The sequence below is a fragment of the Felis catus genome, chromosome B3 (genome assembly GCF_018350175.1).
Source record: "Felis catus isolate Fca126 chromosome B3, F.catus_Fca126_mat1.0, whole genome shotgun sequence".
Taxonomy (NCBI): domain Eukaryota; kingdom Metazoa; phylum Chordata; class Mammalia; order Carnivora; family Felidae; genus Felis; species Felis catus.
In genome coordinates, this window is record NC_058373.1 from 42213646 (window position 1) to 42233450 (window position 19805).

A 19805-nucleotide genomic window follows, 5' to 3' on the forward strand; every position below is an offset into this window, starting at 1 on the left:
GGATTGAGGAGGCCATCTGTTTGTCTGCTTTCTAAAGCTCAAAAGCAGCACACAGTCCAGTCTCCACTCCTCTAGCAAGAGGGACAGAAAGAAGGGAGACCACAAGTTCCTGTCCTAAGCAAGGCTTATGTCCTTAGACCCAGGACTGAAAATACTCCCTCCCTATGGCTACTAGGATCGTATACCCCAAACCCATCCAAGTTCCACCTTGAACAGAGAGGGGTAAATAGGACGCAACTAAGCAAAGGGGAACTCTTTACAAACAGAAGGCAGGGAACAAAATTATGTGGATTTGTTACGTGATTTAATAAATATTTATCTAGTGAATATCATTTAGCTCAAGAATCACTGACCCAAAACTCCTTAAATTCTGCATAATGGCAAAAAATTATCTTTAAGCTTTGAAAGAATTTGTATGCTACCTAACTCCAGATGAATAGTATCACAAGATCCCCTGTATCTGTGTCATTTGGCTCTCACTAATAAGAAGCACAGACCCCAGATTCATGCTCAATTGCTAAGATTTGTCTTGGCTGAGTTTTCCCTATCAATTTTCTGTTTGCTCACTCTTTTCTTCCAGGAACCAGTTTTGATCTTGTTATTAGTAGTTGTTTGGTTTTACTGTACCGTGATTTTACTGAACTCTACTTTAGAAGTAGGAAGGATGTAAGAGTAAAGTTTAAAATAAAACTACTCAAATGTAAGGGAATTTTTCCTCTCACATAGGGCATTTGAGAAGGATGCCGCACCACTGTAACATTAAGGGGGAAACAAAGCTTTCATAAAAAATCAAAATGTGCTACATTCAAGGTATCGTGGATTGGATCCTGGGACAATAAAAGGGCATGAGTGGAAAAACTGGTGAAATCTTAATAATGTCCGTAGCTAACAGTTATGCACCAAAGCTAATCTAATTCGGACAATATGCCATGGGTGCCATGGGAAGATGCTAAAAATGAGGGCAATTGGGAAGGGTATATAAGAACTTTCTGTATTACCTCTACTTTTTTCCTGTAGATGTGAAAATATTCCAAAATAAAACATCTATTAAAAAAGAAAGACAACAAACAACAACAACAACAAAATCCAAATCGTGTAGAGTACTCCTATTTTCTTAAACCACATAAGGAAGATACAGAAAAGTTCAAGTTTTTGTTTGTTTCTAATACTTGCTATAAAATATGGCTCTGTGCTGACAAGGAAGTAGGGAAACAAACATCTTACAAACTACCGGTAGGGTCACAAAGTGTAGAACCTTTCTGGAAAGCAAGTCCATATGTAAAAAAAAAAAAGTCGTACGTATATATTGGCCCAGAAGTTCCACTAATTACATAGATCCCCAAAAGTAAACCAAGATACTTTTATAAAAATAGTTACTGTAATAATATTTTTGTTAAAGCAAAACTAAGAAGCAAACCAAAAAAATTGGAAACCACCTAGATGTGCTTCAAGATCATGAGTTAAGTCAATTATCCTAGAATTCCATTCAGTAGAATAATATGCTGCCATTAAAAAGATGAGTGTATAGGTCAACATGAAAAAGATCTGTAAGACACATTAAAAGAAAAAGGTTTAAGAGTATAAATAATGCAATTTCATTTATATGAAAACAAAGCGCTATCGCACATGTGTGCAAACACACACAAACATGTGACTGTAGGAAGATTGAAAATTTCTGGAAACGTAAAACAGAAACCAGTGAGTTGCCAAATCTGGAGATTTAGATGGGATAGGGATGGGCTGGATCTCAGGAGACTTACCTTTCAACTAATAGACTGAAAGCTACATATTTTTAAATTTTTTGTACATCCTGACATTTGACATCTTAAAGAAACCTTGCTGGCTACAGACACTGCCCTTCTGAAGGCTAGCAAATTCTTAGAGATAGCCAAAGTCCAGCCAGGAGCACGCCTTTGATATGCAAACTGACCTTAGCTTAGAACCACATCCCCTCTATCTGGCCAGTACCCTCCTGGAGGCAATATCCTTGGCCTCAATCATCCTATGGCCCGATGCCAGGCAACTGAGGATCGCCTGTAAAGCACAGAGCCTGCTGAAGATTTTCAAACTAAGCAGCCCCAAGCGGTTTCCCCTGCCCTGCCTTCCCAATGAAAATCCCAAAAAAGAATAGAGCTTAAGCTCCTCCCCTCACTCCTGTCTTCTGCAACCTGACCAAACCCTTGTGACCAAACCCCTGTGACCCTGCAGGCATGTGGTAGCTTTCTCTTTGGGACTTGTGAGCAGAATACATTTTTCCTTCCAAGCTTCAGGCTTATCTCCTCCTGTGGCTACCTTGACTTCACCAGGCCAAATCCAACATGGAGGTTTTTGAACAAAAGGAATTTGCTAAGAATTTGCTAAAAAGTCTAATTAACTCTCTAAGGGCTGCTATGGATGGGCAAACCGGGAGACTTCCATCTTTCTCCCAGGCTCAGGGACGAAGTCTCCGACAGAAGCTCATGACACCTTGCCCTTGCCAGGTGACCGTCACCTTTCTTGTTACAATGACGACCATCGGGGAACCCCAAGCTGACCCGTCCACCCAAGCATCGCCCCTCACCAGCATCTCCCATGGAGCTGAAGATGCTCTCGGTGACACACATGATGGTGTCGGTGGCCTGGTCGTAGCGGCCGATGGGCTCGCCTCGGCTGGCAAACTGTCGCACGTGCTGCAGGAGATCGTGCAGGGCCTGGCTGACCACGCTGGCCGCCGCGCTGACCTGCTTCAGGAGCTCGGTGTCGTCGGTGGCCGCCTGGCAGGCACGGACACAGTTCTCCACCGAGCGGTCCACGAGCTTCCCTGCTTCGATCAGCTGCTCCTGGCACACGGGGGAGCTGATGGTGGGGCTCACCACCTAGAGGGAGATAGGAGCAGGTCCTGGGCACCGAGGGTCAGCTCTCAGTCCCCACCCCGCACTAGCATTTCCACCGAGGCCCTTCCTGCTCGGGGCCTTGGGTCCTTACTCAGAGCACCAGGGTTTAAAGTGTACCATCACTGAGATTTCTTCTACCTCACAATTTCACCCTATCTTGGTGGTTTTTGATGCCCGACAATTGTTATCTTCACTGGTGATATGTAACTATGGTACGAACTACTTCCACAGAGAGAAATTTCTGGTGTTTATGGCAGAGCTTCTCCTTTTAGGAACCTCTAGGTTGAGTCCTCTGACTTAGGATAACAAGACTAACAGGATTGTATTTCTTTTCCAGAGGTACTTGGAACTCTGTACCTCGCGGTACTTTAAAGAACAGGGGGTTCTGTCCGTTTTTCTGTGGGTACTTTAACAGTGTACAAGGGAGGTAGGAGCGATACCATCAACACATCTGCCTGATACTGCAAATCCCACCAGAGGATAGGAAATGGCGGGCTAAGCCAGTCACGGATCTACAGAATACGATAGGTCATCAAGTTGAGAAATGGACACATCCCGTCTTCTGACGCATCGACACGCAACGGTGCCGAAAGGATACGTGAAACCAGACAGGCCTGAGATAACCCCAGTTCTGCCACTTAATGATTTCTGTGGCCGCAAGCTACTTACGAAGCCTTAGAGGCCTCAGTTTCCCTTCCGTAAACTGGGGATGATATGCTGAACAAGGTGAAGTTTAACACCCGGAGTGTGCACATCGTGAGTGACAACAATGAACTCAATCCTGATTACCGTCACTCTTGCGCTGTGCAGTGCAAAAGGGCTCCCCCAGATGTGCACGTTATTTACAAACCCATTGGTGACACTGTACTGCCTTCTTGTACAAAGCAAGAACCCTTGGTGTGCAGGTGTAAACAGGACACACTGAGAATTTCAAGGGGGACACATGGCAGTTTTCAAGTAGAAATGGCAATGAGACACCGAGATGTCCCAGTGCCTGAGGACTTGGGGAAAGAACTCGGGATGAAAGCACAATTGGGCAGTTATTGCCAAAATCCGGTCGTGTCACCTTGGAGACAACACCTAAGCAAGCTCTAAGCCTCAGACAGTTTAAACAAATTCTGCCTGTTTTCCCCCAGTGACTGGGGGCAAACAAGAGCACGTGACACTTTGAAGAAAGGGCCAGGGGTGCCAGTTGGCTTACCTTGGCGCACGCCACCAGCTGAGAGGTAGAAAGGGCGCATTGGGTGGCAGCGGCAATCACCCTGTTCTGTAGGACCGTGTCTTCAGCTACTTGGGCGACATTCTTCGCCTTTAATACCAACATGGCGGCAGCATTGGCTACAGCTTTGGCCAAACTCATTAAAACGTCCTATTTAGAAAGAGAATTAAAAAAACAAAAAAAAAAAAAACCAGGCATTTACTATTTTTTTTTATCACCCTTCACAGCCTAGAAATAAAATGCGGTGTCTGATGAAAGATTTTATTGACATTCCATTTGAACTTTTTTTTCCCAGTACTTCATGAGAATATTCTTTCCATTTCTTTTTCTGAAATGTCAACTTACCTTAGATGTAATTCAAGAAAGAGACTTGCATCCTAGCTACATAGTCTCCTATGCATTAAGGAACAAAGATTTAAATCTAGAATAGGTTGATTTGAGGGGAGAGTTTGTATTTTAACCACTGATTCACATTCAAGTACTTCAACACCGAAAGTCTTAAGTCTCTTGAATATGTGATTGATGCAGTAGACCAGGAAAAGCTGGAAATCTATCCAGATGCCATAAATACAACATACTGTAGGAAGGATAGAATTCATGGCCTCCAAGTCATCATGCCCTGCTGTCATGCAAAAATTTATCATTTGGATTTCCATTTTGCACAAAGATCCAAGGTACTATCAAAAATTCAGCCACATCTCTGCCTCCAGAGGGCAATGTTGGACATGCACAGACATTACCTACAGCTCAAGAGCCAAGGAGTGCTCTGAACGTAAGTTATTCTCAGGGTTCCGTAGTCTTCTGGACAGGGATTAAATTATTATGAAAAGTGGAAAGGGAGCCTACATAAATAAACTAGCTATAAGCTACGACCTCACTGAAGATGCAAGCAGCTTTGAGCCTTTCTGTATCAGTTCATGCTTCAACTCAACAAAAAGGCACTCTGTCTGCAGGGTGGAGAATCCTTTGATTCAGCCCACCAGATTTGTCACCCATCTGTGTGGCCTGAAGAATAATCACTGTTACATTTAATTTGCTTCCTTTCTTTGAATAGTGAAGGTAGTTTATTTGGTTTGGAAATGCCTTCCCAAACATAGCCCAAATATATGAGCCATTTTTATTTTGAACGAACATGTCCAGGCTTTCTCCCAGAGGAAATGTGGTCAGTAGTCTTTATTAATTCATCAGATAATGAAAAGCACTTTTGATTCTGAATGCAAAGGGCACCCAAAGAGTCTTTACAAGAAGACATTTTACAGGAAGATATACTGAAAGGGGTGTTCACCCTGTACAGTTTTACACAGAGCAAAAACTACATGCTATCCAGGCAAATCAGAAACCCATAAAATGACCACATACGCAGATTTTTAAATGGACAAAAACGAACAGTCTTAAAGGAACAGTTTAGTTCAGTCTTTATCTTTCTTTTTTTAAAAGGTTTGTCGAATGTCCAAGGAAAAAGCAAGGCCTGAAAAGTGAAGATGCTTTTGGGATCTGACTGGCACTTGTTGGCCACATAACTTTTGGAAATTGCTCCCAACATGGCCCAAGTTACAGTTCTTGAACACCTATTTCAATGCTCAGTGCACACTCAACTTGAATGTCACAAATTATTCACAAGATTAAAAAAAAAAAAATCTTTCCAAAGTAGGTCACAGTATTCTTTCGCTTGATATGAATTCGTCTTTTCACACAGGGACCAAGATTTGGTCATGTAGGCTCACGATTGTTCTAAAGGGCTTTGTTAGACTCATTTAAAGAAATCCTGTTCTTCCTATTAATTTTGTCCAAAAAAAATACAGTTAGAAAAAGAACGTGATACTACAGCTACAGTTGCTGACAAGGCCTTTGTCAAACCTTTCAACAAGACCCCTATTATGTAGCCCGTGTAAAATAAATCTTTGTTAACTCTGGGAACATGCAGTACATTGAGAACCCAAGAAAAGCTCTGAGATAAGATCTCAAGAATCAGAAAAATAGTGCATAAGAAATCCAATGTCAGAAAGCCAGGGGCTACTCATAACTCCAAGAGGTTACAGGATCACCTTACTACACTGATGTTTGCCTAGAGACCTTACAGAAATGGAAAGCAGTAAAGTAAGGCCTTTCACTGGTAAGAAAGTCTGCAGGACCTTACTGTGAACGTGAACCTGCTTTCCTAGCACCTCTAAATAGAAACAAACGACAGGGATCAGAGTTGGCATTTATACATGACAGTGTAACAGTCTGCCAAAGAGAGAAAGAAAAGAGAGAAAGGCTTCGACAATACAAGGATGCGTGAAAGATCTCAGGAAGAACTGTGACTTGCTTCTCCACCTTGCCAAACACTCTGGGGAAAGCAGTAATGTTTTTGAGGAAAGAAAGTTGACCACCTCAAGATAATTAAGCCTAGTACACCAACAGCTGAATCTCATACTTACCCAATTCCTAAGTAGGTCCCTGCCTACCAAGAATTACCTGTGCTAATAAAACAATCAATTCCCAAGACAAGGGAAGTTGGGGGGGTTTAGCCAAGGCCAAGGCAGGATAGGGTGTTTGCTTGAATTTAGTGGGATATATTTATGTGGTCTGGAGTAAATTCTCTTTCAAATTAAGTCGTTACTGGCCATCCCAGCCTGGAAATGGCTTCCAAGAATACGGTTACCACCCATTGTGGGTCTCACCCTCCAGCATGACTTCAGTGTTTAAGCACTGACTGTCTTATTGCTTTGGAGATGGAATATGAATGAGTCTTATGGTCCCAGCATCGCAACTATGTGCAAAGTAGGAGACAGCTACATCTACAGATGCAGGTACATGTTCCACGTATCCCAACATGTACAACCCTGTCTTAGCGTAACTGATGCATCTTGTGTAGATGCAGCTTGGTAGTTCCGGATGAAATGTCAAGCTGATTCGGCACTCGTGAATTAAGAAACTTGAACGCTGCTGTAAAGCTGAATGATCTTTTTCTTCTGAATGCTGTGTAATTCCCTGACAGTAAACCTGACATGGGATTTGGAATAGGGCCTCTTCCAGAGAACCTGGGCTCGAACCATTAGGTTTCAACAGAATGGAGTTACGTCCTACTCAAAATGAGGACGTCAGAGAAGGAGAAAGGCATGGAGGGCATGTGCCCACGAGTATGTGAGAAGCCCAGCTCATTGTAGCCCGAAGCTCCCCTCATCTGTGGTGGCTGGAAACAGAGGCAGACAAGCTGAGCTCCAGTCTGAGCTGGCAGCACATCAAGCCAGCTGCCAACAGTGGCTACAGCTGTGCACCAGAGGACAAACAGCACATATCCTTGGTATTGAACAAGAGTGACAAAAAAAAAAAAAAAAAAAAAAAAGGCTTTCCCGTCATGCTGGTTTGGGCTATGACACAGACAACAGATCCACCTCTGGATACAAAGAGCGGGGGCACCAAAGCTACCTGTGAGTGCAGTGTATGGGAGTCCACACTCGCTCTCCCATGGGGACTCTGGGCTCATTTACTTAAAAACCGCTCCCAGAAGATGAAACAAGCCTGGCCATGAGTCGATGATTACAGAGGTTGGATGGTAGACACAAGGGAGTTCAGGACATTATTCCCTCCACTTTTGTGTTTAATGAACGCCCGGCATCCAGACTAGCAAGAATAGCTAAGTAAGTGCTTTACAGTGATGACGCGGGATACGTAAGTGAAAGGAGTTTTTTAGTTAAAAATGTCTTTAAAAAAATTAACAGTGACCTCATCCCCAACGTAAGCCATCTCAATCTTATTCTTTTAAAATTTTTTTTTTCAACGTTTATTTATTTTTGCGACAGAGAGAGACAGAGCATGAACGGGGGAGGGGCAGAGAGAGAGGGAGACACAGAATCGGAAACAGGCTCCAGGCTCTGAGCCATCAGCCCAGAGCCCGACGCGGGGCTCGAACTCGCGGACCGCGAGATCGTGACCTGGCTGAAGTCGGACGCTTAACCGAGTGCGCCACCCAGGCGCCCCTCAATCTTATTCTTGACAGCCCACTGAAGATCTGGTTTTTCACACATTCTCCCCATTTGGGTCTAGACCATCGCTTAGACTCCTTTCCAAAATTAGGGGTTGCAGATATCTTACTTGGAATCGCTCATCAGTCTCATTCTCTCCGATCTGTCTCAGAAGATCCCCACTGGCTTGTCCGATGCTTCCAGCAGCAGTCAAAACTGTCTGTCGAGGCTACAACAAAGAGCGCACACTGGTTGGAACGAAAATGCGGTTCCTCCAAAGTGCCATCAGACAGCTAACCCCTCAGGATTGGCTCACCTACAAGAGAGTCTCAGAAAGTCCGCCAGATGGGAGATCTAAATACCCTGGTACAATCTGTGCAAGGAAGGGCCTGATGTCTTATAAATCGGCAATAGGTAGATAGACTTGAAATGTTCAATCAATCAGTTTTGTTCAGCGGGTAGGGAGGTGATAGGCACTTTATGGAAATTAGGACACAAATTTTTATCCCCTTTGAATGTGTATTGACCATATGTGTTAGCTTCTGAAGTTGTATCTGATCAAGTACCCCAGGGTGAGGGGAAAGGGAAATTTCCTACTAAGAGCTCAACCAATCCCCAAATTTAACCACAGATTCCGTACCCAGTTCACCAACTCTAAGCCCCACAGTGTGGTAACATGCCCCATCAAGATGGAAGGAACAGCTCAGGGAGCAACAGCCCTGTAGCACTCAAGGTGGCACCTGCCACCCAGGACCTGGGTGACCGTGTGCCCCAGGAGCTCACCTCTCCAGAAGTAGGCTGCACAGCTTTCAGCAAGTCCGACACTGCCCCTGCGAGGGTCCTCGCGGCTCTGAGCAAGTCCTCGCCACTGCCCACTTCGTCGTCCATCAGGGCTGCCAAAAGCTTCACGCCCTTGGACATCTCCGTCAGGTTGGAAGAAATGGTGGTGATTGCACATCCCACTGCTGTGTAGTCGGTGTCTGCAGGGTCACCTGGGACAGAGAAGGGAGGGTGGTGAAGGGTGAGGAGAGCCCAGATGGGCGATGGCATCAGCCCTCACTGTGCAGGAGTCGGACACAAAGCTGGATGCCAACAGGGAGACACATGGCTTCCTGTCTCCGAGGTGCTGCCCCTCCCAAATCTTTTGCCCCAAGGCCTCCTAAGCTGAAATACTGAGCACGAGCACAGGCATAGTCCCCAGGTCTTGGCGTCCCCTGGCCCTTTCCGTTAGGTCCGTGTCAGCAGCTTAGGCCGGTCAGTTCTGTTCCTGAAGCATTGAAATGCTGCATCATGAGGCCCAGACATTTCTGGGCTCTCACCTGACAGCGCAAGGTGGGAGTCACGCTGTGCCACAAGACAGAAGGAGGCACGCGTGATGGGTCTATTCATCCAAAGCCAGTTTTAGACTGTAAGCCCCAGAAGGGAGACACTAGTCTCCATACACTGTGAGGCACGTCCATCATGCTGATGAACAAGGAGGAGAGCTACATAAGTGCTTTTCGAAGGATGCATGATATCTATGGAAAGGAATGAGATGTTCCCCACCTTTCTCCTGGGTCAGTGCGGAAAAACTGCCTGAAGCACTCAGTGTGCCTAAAAATAGACCAGCCTCTCATTATATGAGAATCTGTTGTTTCAATCAAAGAAGAGTCCTTTTTTTAAGAAGCAAACCACAACACATCACGAAGCCCTCAGAGACTTACCGGCAGTGAGGTTAACTACTGAAGCTGTTCCAGCTGTGATCGCATCGACCTGGGAGTGGATTTCGTGTTTGGATTCATCGACTTTATTCTGAACCCATACCCGGGACGCCTGCAAAAGCAGACAAGCACATGACACACTCACTACAGGCATGGGATTGCCCAGGACACCAGAGAGGTCACGCTATAAAACAATACCAAGATTCTGTCTATACTCTGGTTACTGGGCCGGCACCAAAGAGGCCCTGAAGTCAGCCATGCCCTTCACAGGCCTCTTGCTCATTCACTGATGCTGGATGGCATGGGACTTCTCCAGGTTTCTTCCACTGCGTTCTCTGTAGCTTTTAGGATCTTAGAAAAATTCGACATGGTTTTATTTAGGTAAATTCAGTAAAAAATAAGAATAATTAATGTCTCGTGATAATATTGCACATCAGCACGAACAATTGTTGATAATTTCCACCTACACTTTTAGCGAGCAGGGTGAGAATTAGGGTATTTCAGCTCATGGGTGTTCTCTGTCAGCAGACTATTTGTCTTTTATTAACAACATGAATGGGGTGTAGATGCAACACCTGTCCTGGAAGGACCTGGGGGTGGGTGGGTTAAGACCTCTCTTCTAGACCCAGTTCTAACACTAACAAGAGACATGACCTTGGGAAAACAGCAACTATGTCCTGTGCCTCCTGTTTCTTCTACTGTAGGAATTCAGTGGTCTTTAAAAACCTTTCCAGATCTTCGACTTTATGTTCACTGGAAGCTATAAATAGCAAATTCCCTATTTCCTGGCATTTCTGGGGTTAGCCAATAAATGGTCGTTTACATTCATAAGGATGACCCTGTGGTAACATCAGATGCTGCCTTGCTTCCCAAAACATCCCCAAAATATTCATCGAGATTTAGGATATGTCTAGCGCTAATATTTTTTTGTATACTGGTTCTTAAAAAATTGGTAAAGCAACAATGTTAAGTCCAAATATTTTATATTCAAAAAAAAAATCGTGTTGTTTTGAGAGAGTGTCAGCATGGGAGGGGCAGAGAGCGAGGGAGACAGGATCCAAAGCACGAACCGTGAGATCATGACCCGCACCAACGTCAGAGGCTTAAGAGAGAGAACCACCCAGGTGCCCCAAGTCCAAATATTTTAAAACTATCTCACAATAGTGCTGGATATGGCAGGGTGTCTGCCTTATGTATTTTTACTCTGGAGTTTCCCCTTGCAAAATGTTTAATGATTTCAGGTACTTGGGAGACAAAACACTGAGTACAATTGCACCTGCAGGTATACAAGTATGCAAGTGAGAAAACACAGTGCGCAGGAAGGACTTAGAGGGCAGTTATGCTTGCTGGACAACGTGAGGCTAAATACTGCACTTGGCTCTGGGCTATGATGGCCCTGTCAGTCCTAACTCGATGGTTTTCAGTCATGACTGCCCATTAGAGTCATGGGGAGACGGAAAAAGCAGGCCCCGCCCTCAATGACATGGATTGATTTGGGCCTCAGCCTTTAGCCTCAAAGCTGAAGTTTGAACCAACTTTAAACTCCTACAGATAACTGGAATATGCAAAGCAGGGCAGAGAATGGCAGTGCTAGTCCTTGAGCAACTTTCATGTGCACATCAAACAGCTGGGACCTCCACTAACATGAGTTTCCTGATTCAGAGGGTTGGGATAAGGCCCCAGATTCCACACGTCTCAAGAGATCTTACGTACTGCCAATGCCACTGGTCCATGGGCCACCATTTGAGTAGGGACAGGCCAGAGAATTTCGTGCAGCAGCACCTACAGAAAGGCAGCTATTTACCCCGCCCTACTGAAAAGCTGAACACTAAGGCAGTGGTTCTGGAAGCACAGTCCTCAGATGACAGCAGAGCACCTGAGGACTTGTTGCAAATGCAAAGCCTCAGGCCCTTCCCCAGACCTACTGAGCGAGAAAAGAAAGACATGGAGCTCAGCAATGTGTTTTAACAAGCCTTTCCAGGTGACTGATGCAGGCTAACGTCTGAGAAGCACTGACCTAACAGCTAATACTTGTTGACCTCGGTGTGTTAGGTAGTGTGCTAAGAATGCCACACACGACGGGATTACCACGTCTTCACAAGGACCCCGTGCATGTATGACAAAACGGAGGCTTAGAGAGACTTAGTTGCCTGGATTCACATAGACACTAGCAGTGGAGCTGGGATTTGAGCCCAGATCACTTGATTCCAGAGTTCAAGTTCTTGGCCCCACGATTCTCTTCCTGTGGGTACCACCCCACTACAAAGCCTCAATATAGTGAAAACAAAAAAGCAAAAAAAACAAACCCTAGGTTTCCACTTCCCCTTATTGGAGGTGAATGCAGACAGAATGCAACACCCAGCTTTTTTGCCAGGGCAGAGACACGGAACTGACAACCATGAATAATACTTACCATATCCTGGCCTAGGGGTGGCAGTGAATCCAGCTCGCTGAGGTCATCCTGGGCCTGCTGGACAGCGTGCATGCTTGTGTTGATGGTCCCCATGAGAGCCTGCTGGGCCGAGGTCTGCAAAGGCAGATGACCACAGGGCAGTCATACCTTGGCTGCTGGAATTGACACTACCCTTTATACAAAACAAGGCCAAACTGAACTCTGGGCTCAAGAGAGAGGGGCTCACGGTGGGTCTCAACAACCCCAACCGCGTCCCATTTCAAGCAAAGGGCTGATTGTATCAACAGAATGCTTGATATGGGTGTTTGCAATAGAGAGGTTATGATCAGGAGCGTGTGGAGCTTAATTAGGTGACAAAAAGCCCAGAAATAATTCTTGCAGGGAAGCTACCCTACTCTGAGTACTGAGGACAAAAGATCTCAAATATAGGAAACACACGTTACACACAGAACTATTCTTAGTAAATAAGGACAGATTCCACCCAAAACCCATAGTCAATGTGCTTCTTCAGAGTCAAATTTCTTCTGAGCTTATAGGCTTTTCAGCTCTTAAAAAGTTCTTCCCCAGAAGCACATGATTCCTTGAGAAGGCAGACCAGACCAGCAGCAGGAGAAGAAGCAACAATTCACTCAGGGCAAAGTATGGATCACTACAGACCTGGTCTATTTCTAAGACCTTCTAAGGGGTACCTGGGCTAGTTAGCAGCTTGATGCTGTGAAGGCAGGGAACCAGGGTTCTATAGCTCTGAATCACCAGTCATGTGGAGAGGTCATGGCTGTTCTCCAGCCCCAGAGGACACCTGTGATCGGGGAGTTACTAACCCACCTCCTTCCCTCCTTTCTATTTATTTGAGAGAGAGAGAGAGAGAGAGAGAGAGAGAGAGAGAGAGAGAGAGAGAGAGAGACACGGAGAGAGAGAGAATCCCAAGCAGGCTCCAGGCCATCAGTGTACAGCCCCATGCCAGTCCATCTCACGAACCATGACATCATGACCTGAGCTGAAATCAAGAGTTGGACGCTTCACCGACTGAGCCCCCCCAGGTGCCCCGAAGCATCTGGTTTAACAGGAGCACCGGGGAGTCAGGCGTCAGGACGGCACAGCTGAAGAGCCATGGCTCAGATGGGAGTTAGTGAGAACACGATGACACACACAAGCTATCGCCAGGGCTGGTGTCCCCCCACCGCACATCAGAGGTGGCGCACTGACGCGCAGGGCAAGCGTGGGGGAAGTCTCACCAGCGGGGGCATGTGGCCTCGGTGCATCTGTCCAACCATGACCTGCTGTTGCGGGGAGGGCATGCTGCCGACGTTGAAGGTCTCGGGCCCACTGGAGCCTGAGCGCATCACGGCGGGCAGTGCCACGGAGCTGTGTTCCACCTTTCCAGTCCGATTGAACTGCTGCTGCAAGATGGTAGACCTGCAGGGGACAAGGGTCTGGTCACTGGGAGGTGGCCGCTCGCAGGGAGTGTAATGATAAGATAGCGTAAGTGCCACAGCAGTTACGCGTTACGCTGTGGAGGTCAATTCAAAAGAGACATGCACAGACAGGACTGTGAATGAAGTGATACTCAAATACCCTGAAGAACCCGGAATCTTTTTTTTTTTTTTTAAGTTTATTTATTTTGAGAGTGGGCAGGAGGGAAAGGGAGAGAGAGAGAGAGAGAGAGAGAGAGAGAGAGAGAGAGAGAGAATGATATTCCCAGGCAGGCTCTACACCATCAGCATGGAGCCTGATATGGAGCTCGAAGTCACAAACCGTGACATCATCACCTGAGCTGAAACCAAGAGACAGACGCTTAACCCACTGAGCCACCCAGGCTCCCCGAACCCTGCATCTTTTTATAATTATTACTATAAATAACCATTCCCAATGGATTCATGATATAATGCAACTAGTCCTTCTTAAAGAATTCCATGCCCCTCCCCGCTCCCTTCCCCGGCTGCCCAAACCAACACACAGATATTCCTCTAACAACGATGTTCCAGGTCTAAGAAAAAGTTTAGGATACAGTGATCTATTAGTTGGTAAATCCTACCTGAAAGAGCATTCATTCAACAAATATCTACCATGGGCCAGGTTCTATTCTAAGCACTGGAGACACAGGTCATTTAGTCTTCTTGGTTGAAGGGGGAAGTGTGGAAAGGAACTAAAAGAAAATCTCCCACAGCTTATCTCTCCTTCCCCAGGTCCAAGGCCACTGACCACAGAAGGTGTTTAAACACCTTTGGAGCCTTGATGATATGACAGACTTTGGCACCTCCTCCAGAGGACTTCACCTAAAGTCTGGGAAGATTCCTAGGATATCTAGTTAAAAAAAAATTAACTTTTTACTTGTTGCTATTTACTTAGAATGAGAAGTAAAGGACTTTGAGCATATGAAGGTGGTGGATCTGCCACAGCTCCCCAGAGGGCACACCCGCAAAGGAGAGTCTGAGGGAGTGTGTGTGTGTGTATGGGGGGGGGGGTGTAGGGGGCAGATTGGGTGAGCAGCTGCACTAAGAAGTCAGGCCTCTGTTCTAGGGTTTTCCTACCATCACAGATCATTCCTTATTGCTCAGGGCAAAATTCATGAGCCATGCTAGGATATTAGACAGCAGGCATCCATGGAGGGACAGTGGAAGGGTTGGCACCAAGGGGGGTAGATATAGGGGTTCCAGTAGGAAGTCATCTGCAGTCTGTGATCTCAGCTGATGTCTGATGCAGGGAAAAGTGGCAGTTCTTCTGATGGGGACCACTCTGGACGATTCCTCCTCTTTGCTGTGACCAAATCTCACCGTGATGCCCTAGGCAGTGGGAAGGGGCTACAGGAATCCCAGGCAGAAGAGGCCCCAGTGCTCTAGGCTCATACAGTTACTCAGCTGCTCTTAGAAGTCCAAGTGCAACACAGCCCTCTGAGGGAACAACTCACCCTGGCAAAAAGCACTAGCTTACTGATTTCCATCTACAGTCATTAGTAATTCCAAGGACTTAAGATGTTCTTCAAGAGGGCAGCAAGTATGTGAAATGCATCACATCACGTTTGGTTCCAAACTGTGTACTAAAATAGGGGACACAAGGAAAATCACCTTCAAGGTAATTATGAAGCAAATTGGGATAAAGTGACGGAGTGTGGAAATGTTAGAGATGCAACTATTATGACTTAGCAAGTTCGATATGCTTGAATATGCTAGAACTTTCTGGAAGTGTCCTAGAAGAAACATCACAAGATCCGAACTGACTCCTGACTCTGCCACATGTATGCATCTCAAGTAACTTCTGCGAGCTTTGGTTTCTTCAGTCATGAACTGGCAATGATATCTGGTCTACCTCTTACATCGGGGGGTTGTTATTGGGATCAAAGGAGACAGCATGCTAGATACACAGAGTGTAGACAAGATGACTTAATGCTCTACGTAACGTAACAGGAGCAAGGGCTCAGACTTCCCCAAAGTATCGCTAATTAGATGTTATTTAATTTTAATACATCTCAGGTTCTTCACCTATAAAATGAAGTTCAATTGAGACTATTCTGAATTGAAAATGATGATAAGAGCAGGAAATATTTATGATGTGCCAGGCATCATTTTACATGCTTTATTAACAACTGAATCATCCAAATAAGACTTACAAGGTGGTACTATCCTTATTCTCATTTTACAGTTGAGATGAAGGGGCAGAAGAAATGTGTAATGTCCCCAAGGCCACACATGAAAAAAAGAGACCTGAGATTTGAACCCACTTAAATCTGGCTCCAGAGTCCATGTTTTTAACCATTTGTGCTGCCTCATGACACACGTGGCACGTAGTAAGAGTTCTATAAACAGTAACTCCTCCATCGGCTAGACCCCTGCCCCACGGGCACAGAACTAAACAGAGGCCCACTCTCCAGCCTTTGATGAAAATGACCCAGGTTATCAGATTTCACTGAGCTATTGCAGAACAGGATTCACGAATACTCACTGTGTCCAAAGATGGGAGTTAAAGACCACATCTTGCTCAGTGTCTCCCTGAAATCCATAGCCGCCTCCTCCCACAAGACATACTCAACACTGAAAACGATGGTCTGGGGACCACACTTCCAGAAGACTCCTCTATATCATCCACTGTCATCTCCGCCATGTTTCGGACTTCAGGGTGACTGAGCCCCGAGGTGGCATGAAGAAACCTGCCCATTTAGGGAGAAGGGGGTTCTCCAGCATTCTTAATAATACTTACTTCTTCGGGGAAACAGACTCTTCCAGCATAGTCGACTCCTCATCCCCCTCTAATCCAAATCTATCTTTGCTTTGTTTCTGAGGTAGAACGAGACCAAAAACAAGAACAAGAACCCACAAAGTCAGCAGGTTTTGACACCAGGACCTCTGAAGATACCTTTTAGAAGGAGCTACACACAAGCAACAATATTGAGGTTTACCCAAAATTCCTTTATTGGACGAAGGGATAGGTGAACAAAAACAAAAGCGATACGAAATACATTATTTAACGTAATATAGAGATGTTCTAGTAGATATACTGATGTTCTGGTAGAACTTGGTTATCTCAGTGGGCTGTATCTTGAAGTCGTGGTCAATCATAGCATGCCGCTATGGCATATAACCCCGTTAAAATTGGTAAAAAAAATTTTTCAGGAAAAATACCAAGAACATTTTCAGACCCTCAACCTGGGTTTCTTTTTTTTTTTTTTTTTAATGTTTATTTATTTCTGAGACAGAGAGAGACAGAGCATGAGAGGGGGAGGGGCAGAGAGAGAGGGAGACCCAGAATCGGAAGCAGGCTCCAGGCTCCGAGCTGTCAGCACAGAGCCCGACGTGGGGCTCGAACTCACAAACTGTGAGATCATGACCTGAGCCGAAGTCGGTCACTCAACCGACTGAGCCACCCAGGCGCCCCTCAACCTGGGTTTCTAAAGAGGCTAGAAGGCATAACCTAACTACCTAGAGAGGAAGCTGCTGAGGGGTTAGCTAGTCTCATTCAACAGCTAAGTGAGGCACTACTGTTCTCTACCTGGCAGTAATAACATAAATATGAACTGCAGCTAAAATGCAAGTTCTCATAGGATCTTGAGACGAAGGACTGCACACTCAAGTGATCTGAACACTAATATTAAATTCGTGAATCAAGTAATTCAAATTAGGTTCCACTCTCCCCACCCAGGGAGCAACATCATTCAGTGTTCTAAAACAGCAGCTTTTCCAACGTGCATCAGTATGAAATACCTTTTTGAGGATGATGTCGATGTAGCCTGCAATCAGCTGGGATATTTGCTCTCCCTCAGTGGTTTGTACTGAATAGTAGCTTTCTTGATACTCCCCAAAATCCTGAAAAGACAGCATTAGAAGAAATAGAACTGTGTTATATTTCTGCAGTTTTATTAAAGGTAAACGGGTCCAGTCTGGGAGCAAGATGACACAGACTCGCTTTTCCTTTCTCTTTGCTTCTAAACACAAATGAACACCCTGAAATTTGTTCGACAAGTAGTAAAAGGGCTCTGAAAGCTGGAAAGGTAGACTGGCTAGAAACCACAGTACTTGAGAAACCACTGTCTGGGGAGTTCTTGGGTTTTCTTTTATAATCTATTAGCCTCAAGGATGGGTGCCTGAAACCCAGAACCTCTAACAGGCAGGATTTCAAAAATCTGTTCTTTCCCGCCAAAGGACCAGGAGAGGAAAAGCCCAAAAGAGATCTATCTGAGAGTCTCAACCCAGCTTCAAAACCTGGGCTGGTGTTCGGCAGCTGCTGAGCAGGAGAAGGCCAGCATCCCAGTCCCTGCTCCACGACCCAGACAAGCAGGTGGTCTGGCCCTTTTGCAGCAGCGGTCACAGTGAGGCCTTCTGTCTTCCCGCCCTCCACCCACTGGGAGACACAGAGACAGGCCTGTGGCTTCTGCCTACCCCAACAAAGGCCACACAGCAACAGCGGGTGCTCCAAGGAAGTACTTTCCCAAACAGCACCATCAGGGTTTGAGCAGGAACCCCAGTAGCGTCACAACAAAGCAATCCAGAATAGCACTGCCGGGGCTCAGAAAATAAGCTGTCATTGTAAGCAAAGCCCACAAAAGGAGGCCACAACACTGCACACTAAATCTAAACAAGGTGATTGTCAGATACAACAAAAATGAAGATGAAGAGTCTAACTTAATAACCAACATGTCCAGCTATAATTAAAAAAAAATCACTACTCATATCAAGAACCAAAGCAACTATGATGTGAGAAAGAAAAGATCATCAATGGATGCCAATACTGGGCTGAATCAGATATTAAAATTATCTGATAAAGATTTTAAAGCAACCATCATAAAAAATGTTTTGACGATCAATTACAAATTCTCCTGATACAAAAAGGAGGTTTCAAGAAAGAAACAAGTGAGAAGAACCATATAAAAATTATGAAAGTGAAAAAATGTAATAACCAAAACAGAAAAACTCACGTGATAAGGTAAACACTGTGGAGATGACAGAGCATATAGTCAGTAAACTTGACAAAAAGATTAATAAAATTTAGTCAGTGTGAACAGTAGAAAGAATAGAGACTAAACAAAAGCCAACAAACAAACAAACAAACAAACAACTTACAAACCAGACCTTCAGGGATCTGGGAGGGCAATAACAAAAGATGTAACACTCATATCATCAGAATCCCACAGTGAGAGAATGTGGGACAAAAAAAAGTATTACAAGAAATAATGGCTGAAAAATTTCCCAAATTAAAGAGATACAGCTACAAACTCAAGAAGCTGATCACAATCCAAATAGAACAACTCCTAACAAATCCATACCAACAACTTAAGGAAGGGACACATTATCTACTAATGAACACCAACTTGAATGACCACTTCTACTCTGAAAGCAAGGAGGCCAAAAAGAAGCAGCACATTTTTCAAGGGCTAAAAGAACTGTCAATATTAAATACTATACCTGTCAAAATTATCCTTTATGAATCAAAGGGAAATAAGGACATTCTCAGATGGAGGAAAAGTAAGAGAATCTGTTGTGAGTAAATCTACCTATCTTTAAAAAATGGCTAAAGGAAGTTCTTCAAACAAAGAAACTGGTAACAGAAGAAGGCTGGGAAGTTTCCAAAGAAAACAACAGTGGGATAGATAAAAATAGAAGTAAATGTAGTAACCTCTCCTTCACCTCATGGGTTTTCTTTAATTGTATTCTATCGTTGAAGCTAAGGTCTAATACCATCTCACGTGGTATTCAATGGATACAGAAGTATTTCTTTGAAGAGTTATATTCAAAAAGTGAAGAGTGTAAAGAGACCAAAATAGAAGTGAAGTTTCTAGACTTTTCTTAAAGTGTAAGTATCCACACCTGTAGGCTTTGATTTTCTTATGTATATGGTAATATCTAGATCACTAAGAACACTAAGCAAAGATATAGGTTTGAAACATTATTAAGAAATAAAAATGGAGCTCTAAAAAATGTTTATGTAACCTAAAAGAAGGAAAACAGAGAAAAAATAAGCAGAGGGAGCATAAAGAGAAAAGTACTATAAAATGGTAGCGTTAAGCCCTAACATATCAATACCTAGACCGAAATAAAAATGGTTTAAATAGGCCAATTAAAATAGATTGACAAAGTGGATTAAAAGAAAGCACAATCCAACTTTATGCACTCTACAAAAAACTTATCTCAAGTACAATATAGGTAGGTTGAAAGTAAAAGGATG

At 44.6% G+C, this 19805-nt stretch overlaps 1 protein-coding gene across 13 annotated transcripts in view; it reads right to left on the reverse strand.

Annotated features, from left to right (window-relative positions):
* The window catches only part of TLN2 (talin 2), a 442548-nt gene that overhangs the window by 144606 nt on the left and 278137 nt on the right, over positions 1-19805 (reverse strand). For all 13 annotated transcript variants that reach the window (XM_019832311.3, XM_019832310.3, XM_011282911.3 and 10 more), the window contains 9 exons: positions 17348-17449; positions 16347-16423; positions 13388-13568; positions 12153-12266; positions 9743-9851; positions 8823-9031; positions 8170-8268; positions 4075-4242; positions 2561-2855 (listed from right to left, as the gene is read on the reverse strand). In XM_019832311.3, the coding sequence (XP_019687870.3) occupies positions 2561-2855; positions 4075-4242; positions 8170-8268; positions 8823-9031; positions 9743-9851; positions 12153-12266; positions 13388-13568; positions 16347-16423; positions 17348-17449 (1354 nt within the window). The remainder of the gene's footprint in view (positions 1-2560; positions 2856-4074; positions 4243-8169; positions 8269-8822; positions 9032-9742; positions 9852-12152; positions 12267-13387; positions 13569-16346; positions 16424-17347; positions 17450-19805) is intronic.